Source organism: Arachis duranensis, chromosome 10 (assembly GCF_000817695.3).
Source record: "Arachis duranensis cultivar V14167 chromosome 10, aradu.V14167.gnm2.J7QH, whole genome shotgun sequence".
Taxonomy (NCBI): domain Eukaryota; kingdom Viridiplantae; phylum Streptophyta; class Magnoliopsida; order Fabales; family Fabaceae; genus Arachis; species Arachis duranensis.
This window is the reverse complement of record NC_029781.3, coordinates 19,049,785-19,055,774: the sequence shown is the minus strand read 5'-3', so window position 1 is coordinate 19,055,774 and position 5,990 is coordinate 19,049,785. Positions and strand designations below refer to the sequence as shown.

Genomic DNA, 5,990 nt, shown 5'->3' with positions numbered 1-5,990 from the left:
TCCCAAATCTTTTTTTTTTCTCTTTCTCTTTTAGATTCTACAACTAAATTTACTTTTCTATTTTTTTTCAAAAAAAATTTGTACATTTAATTTTTTTATTTATTTAAATTTTGATTAATCTTTGATAAATTCTGAACTTTAATTTTCTATTTTTTTTCAAGAACAATTATATATTTAATATTTAAATGATAATTTAAGATGATATTAGAAGAAATAAAAAATTATTAGAAGAAATAAAAATTTAATGGTGATGGCATGCATTGTTTGGGATAATAGGTGTATTGTAATGGTGGTAAAACTTGTGGTTGAATGAAGGATAATTCAGTCTTTTTTAAATATATGTGTCTTGTTTCTTATTTTTGCCAAACACAATACATAGACACAAATATTTTATGTCCATGTCTTTAATGTCTGTGTCTCTGTGTCTATGTCTCATCAAATACATCAACCAAACGGAGCCTAATACTTTGTTTTTAAATTATGACATTTCAATTATAGCTTGGATTATGACTTTTGGATCATGTATGAATTAAAAATCATCTTATGATAATTAATTTATGGCTATGCCTTTTGGTTATTACGAGATTTTTAAGTGAATTTCGAAAATATCACTTTAAATTTGTGGTTTCAATCTTATTTTAAAAAGCATAAAATTGTCATCATAATTAAGTACAAATGACGGTTAGAAACTCCCATTTTAAATGAAAATGATGTCATTATACGCTGGTAGAAATGGCGGTTAAAAACTGCCATTTTAAACGAAAATGATGCCACTATATTTTGATAAAAATGGCGGTTAGAAACTACCATTTTAAATACAAAAGATGCCATTATAACCTAGTAAAAATGGCAGTTATAATGGTAAAAATAGCAGTTAAAAATTGCCATTTTAAACAGAAATGATGCCACAACATCCTAGTAAAAACGACGGTTATAGCAGCCATTTTAAATAATGCAAAAACCGCCATTTTATGCGAAAATAATGGCGGTTACAAACTGCCATTTTAACCCTTAAAAAATCGCTGTAATAACCAGAATGGTGCTCAGAATAATGGCGTTTCTTGAAGGCACCAGTTTTGGTCATAATAGTGGTTCTAACCGCCGTAATTTTCAAAAATAACCACCGTTTTAACCCTTTTTTTGTAATGAGACCAATCCGCCCTCTCTTTTTTTAGCTCTAAATAATATTATAATAAGTATATATAATTTAATGAATTTATGACAGTTATTATATTATTTTTAAGCTCTAAATAATAAATATACAATTCATAATAATTACCACACTTAAATCACAATATTAATCATACTAAATCTCAAATACAATAATATAATTCATATTCCATAAATCTACATCAAATTATCAAACCACACTTAAATCAAAATACACCACATATAATTCATAATAATAACCATGTTATTACGAATTCTCAAAATTTTATATTTATAAGATGCTATAAAATGGTGAAATATCTTTCTAAAAAAAAATAGTCAGCCCCACCCTCTCCAAAGTCCGTGAGTTTGGCGATGCAGATTTGGCAGGTATTTAAAAATTGGCAAGTCTACAATTTTATTTCAATTCATTTTTTTGGTAGTTTAGCCCAATGAATTTGGCCTATTTTTCCAATTCTACATATCTAGGTGGAACATGTTTTTTATAAAACTAAAATAAAAAAATTTAATATTGCAAATTTTGCAAATAAAAAATGTCAAACTTTCCTAAATTTTTAAAAATTGAAGTTGCATATTTAAGCTTTATAACTTTCGTAATTTTTGAAAAAAGAAAAAGAGGAATGCTGACTTATTTTCAAATTAGTTATAAGTGTATAATAATGATAGAGTTTAAAATAAATAAAAATAAAGTGTTTCTTTAAATATAGAAAGAAAACGTATAGGTAGATAATGAAAATATTAAACAATGTGAACAATGGATATATCGGATGTTCATTTCACTAGGTGTGCAGATGGTTATTCTTTTTTTTATAATGAAAGGGGCCACAGGCTCAACGACAAAACAGAAGGCTAAACAACAACTATTCTTGGGAATTTAACTCCACTTATATCTACGAGAAGATGCATCATCAACAATGACGGGAGATGCCTAAAGACGGTGACTTCCTCTTCCATTGTGTGTCCGAGTTTCGCCATTGAATCAGCACAAAAGTTTGATTCTCTATAGACATGGTTGATTTTACTGTTCCCAATCTGGTTTCAAGCTCCTTGATCGAACGAGCCAGAGACAAGTTCGCGTGAGCTTCAACTGAAGGCACCCCAACAATGATGATAGTGCAGTGAGAGTCCGATTCCACCTCCAGGTTGGAGATACCCATCTCAACTGCAAGCTTGATCCCAAGATACATCCCCTAAAGTTCCGTCGTTGTTATGCTGAACAGCCTATATTCATGCAGAATCCTGCAATGAACTCTTCGTTCAGGTCTCTAAGCACACCACACACGCTCCTCTGCTTCTTGGTTAGTACACAGAACCGTCGACGTTCAGCTTGAACCACCCTTCCTCTAGAGGTGTCCACCCAACTTGAATCTCCTTCGTAAGTCTCATATCATTAATTGAACCCTCTTTATTGCCAAAGGCTGAGACATAATTCTCTGATAATCTAGTGATTAAATGACAAAGTTGATTACTTTGTATATTCTGATAGTCAAAGATAAGCTTATTCCTGCACCTCTATAGAGTATTGCAAGTTGTAACAAAGTAGATGGTCCAAGAAATCCCATTTTGCATATGAGAGATTAAATTCAGGTTTGTTCTTAACCATCCCTTAAAGTTCTGGTTAAAGAAAATATTCTGATAATCTCTATTTACCATGCTCTTCCAAATACTACAAGCAAAATGACAGTCTCATAATATGTGGAACAAGGTCTCCTCCTCTCTGTGACACCTCGGGCATCTGTCATGGTAAAGCCTCTTTTTTTTCTATTTGAGTTTGTCAAAAGCACATCATGGCTGAGTAACTAGGTAAAGGCTATTAACCTCTGAGGTAGTTTAATTTTCCACAACTGTTTGTATGAGAAATCTGTTTCCTCGTTGCCGTTGTAGTCGAACTCATAGGCTGATTTTATAGTGAAAACTCCATTAGTGGTCTGTAGCTACCCTACTGTGTCACCCCCCGATCCAATTAGTGGGTTCTTTAATTATTCGAATATGGTCTATGATTTCTTCTGGTAGCACACTTCGAATTGCCTCCCAATTCCTTTTCCCTTGGCTAGTAGCATAGTCTGCAACCATCTGTCGTAATTGTTCCTCACTAGGATTATTTAGAGCAACCTCCTCTAACCTGTGTATCCTTGGAATCCAGTGATCCTTCCAAAAGGATATCTTCTAACCATCTCCTATTCGCCAAATTAAGTTCTGTTGAAAGTTTCTCTCAGACTCTTGCAATTCCACTCCAAGCATTTGAGTTGCTAGTTTTGAGGTGGATTTGGGGAATAGTCTCCTCTCCACACCCATATGTCATCCTCATTACTTGAACCCATAGAGCATCTCGGTTATGGATTAGACCCCAAGCAAGCTTCATTAGAAAAAGATTATTTGTTTTCTGCACTTTTTGAATTCCTAACCCACCCTTATCCTTAGGTCTGCACACTTTATCCCAGTTTATAAGGTGAATTCTTTTCTCCTCTTTACTGCTGTCCCAGAGAAAGTCTCTACAGATTTTGTCAATGCGGTTGCAAACTGACGTAGAAATCTTCATAGTTTGCATACAGTAATTTGGAATAGTTGACAACACCGATTGACTCAATGTGCACCTTCCTCCTAGAGATAAGGACCTTCTTTTTCAAGACGCGAGCTTAGCCTACATGCGATCGATGATAAATTGGAAGTAATGTTGATTGCATCTTTTATGGATAAGTGGAACACCTAGGTATTTCCCCAAGTTAGCTATAAACGAGATTTCTAGCTCTTGACTCAGTTGATTTATGATATTGTGGTTCACATTCCTTGAGAAGAAGACGCAAAATTTATTCAGACTAATCTTTTGTCCTGAGTTCTCACAGAACTTCCTAAGCGCATCCTTGATCACTTGTACTTGTTTGATATTTGCTTCAGCAAACCTAATCATGCGGATGATTATTCTAATATTAAGATTTAGGTGAATAATTTGGAGGTATAATGTGTTTTGATTTGATTAGTAGTTTTTTATGTTATTCAAGAAAGTTATTGGTTACCTAGCATGGCCTATATAAAAAACATGATTAATTAGCAATTAAAAAATTAAAATATTTAAATTTAAAGACTGAACAATAGATAAAAGTTGAAAGACAAGTATTTTTGTATTTAGGCGAACAAAATATTAATTAAAGGAGGCACATGTGCATGGCAATGGCAAGTCATGAATCATGATATCGCCTAACCATACCATGCATTATGAGTGAGACCTACACTCACTTATTCTAAAAGAAGCAATCTTTTTCAAAACAACAAAGAAACCAACATAAATTCAATTTCTCCCACGTCAACATGAGTAAGCTAACAGCAGCAATTCTTTTCATTGATAAAAGAAGCAATCTTTTTCAAGACCTCACGAGAACTGTCTTCATAAGGCTTATAAACATGCTCGCAATGTCCCAAACCCAGATTCTCAACGAGCTCAACACTTCCACTCCAACCACTCTTCTTCAGTGCCGTAACGTAGTTCCTTCCGGCAACCAGCAAAGGATCCTTCTCCGCCACACACACCAAAACCCTCTTACACCCAAGACTCTGTAAATCCTCCACCGTCGGCTTCAGCCTCGGATCCTCCGGCCCGTTCTTCTCCTTGCACATGAACAGCCACTGATCATCGTCCCCTATTCCACCAAAGAAAGGGTGCACCAGAATCGAACCCTCCACACTCACACCCCTCGGTAACACTGTTTTTCCCACTAGGCTAGCCACCCAGTGCGAGAGGTTACCGCCGGTGCCGCTCCCGGCGATGAAAACACGCTGCAGGTCGGCAAGCTCGTTAAGCCAGGGCTCTGGCCCATCCCCGCCCTTGTGCAACACGACCCACTCGAGAGATCTCCAGGCGTCTTCGTAGCACTCGGGCGGTGATCGGGCCGGGAACTTAGCGTACTCTACGGAGATCGCAAGGACCTTGGCTTCGTTGGCAATGGCGGCGACGTGGTTACTGTATTCCTCGGTGAAGGCGGAACTGGCGCAGAAGCCGCTGTCATGGAAGAAGAGCAAGACAGGGAGTTTGTTGTTGGGGTTGGGTGTTTTTGGGAGGAAGATACGAGCGGTGACAGGTGCACATGCATCGGAAGAAATGACGGCGTCTTTAACGTCGCAGGGAGGATAGAATACTGGTGTGGAATGGAGTGACTCCACCCCGCCGTCTTTGTAGACGCGAAAGAAGGGGAACTCGAGTGACACCTCCTTTTCTTCCATGGTAGCTTCCACTCTCCTTGTTGCGTGTTTTTTCTTGATTGTTGCAGTGCTTCGAGAAATAGAGTGATGAACGGTGGTGCTGTAAGTGGATAGAGGGGGTTGTGGCTGAGGTGCTAAGGCCGGTGGCAGGATCGGGGTCCTCGGACGGAGGACAGAATATTTGTTTAAGAGGGAGGTGCTCCACCGTGCCGTCGATGCCATTGTTGTTGTGTGAATTGTCTTGTTTGTTGCGGTGCTTATTAGGTTGCGAGAGTGCTGAATAATGGAGGTGTAGGTGGACGAAGGGTTTTGTTGATGAGGTGCTGAGGCCGGTCGCAGGGTGGTCTTGGTCCTCAGAAGGATGGAGGAGCTGCACCGTGCAGTCGCCATTGTTGTGTTGTGTGTTGTGTGTTTGATGAGGGTGATGGATTGGTGAGGATGTAAGTGGACGAAGGGTTCACTTATATAATCAACGCATCCACCGTAAAAATTATTTAAAAAGACCTTGACCTGATCAATTTAAAATTTGTAATTAATTTTTTCTCTTTTCAACAAATTATTATTATTAATATTAATAAAATATAACACCGTATCCAAACATATATATATTTAATTAAAATAAACTC

General features: G+C 37.1%; 1 protein-coding gene across 1 annotated transcript; it reads right to left on the bottom strand.

The window, feature by feature from the left end:
* Positions 1-4,266: 4,266 nt before the first annotated feature.
* LOC107469384 (probable carboxylesterase 1) lies at positions 4,267-5,785 on the bottom strand. Its single transcript, XM_016088764.3, has one exon. The coding sequence runs from the start codon at positions 5,752-5,754 to the stop codon at positions 4,486-4,488; it is 1,269 nt and encodes a 422-aa protein (XP_015944250.1). The 5' UTR covers positions 5,755-5,785; the 3' UTR covers positions 4,267-4,485.
* Positions 5,786-5,990: the final 205 nt, after the last annotated feature.

What these genes read in the sequence shown, in the direction of transcription:
- LOC107469384 (XM_016088764.3), bottom strand. Translation starts at nt 5,754, where the DNA reads ATGGCGACTGCACGGTGCAGCTCCTCCATCCTTCTGAGGACCAAGACC.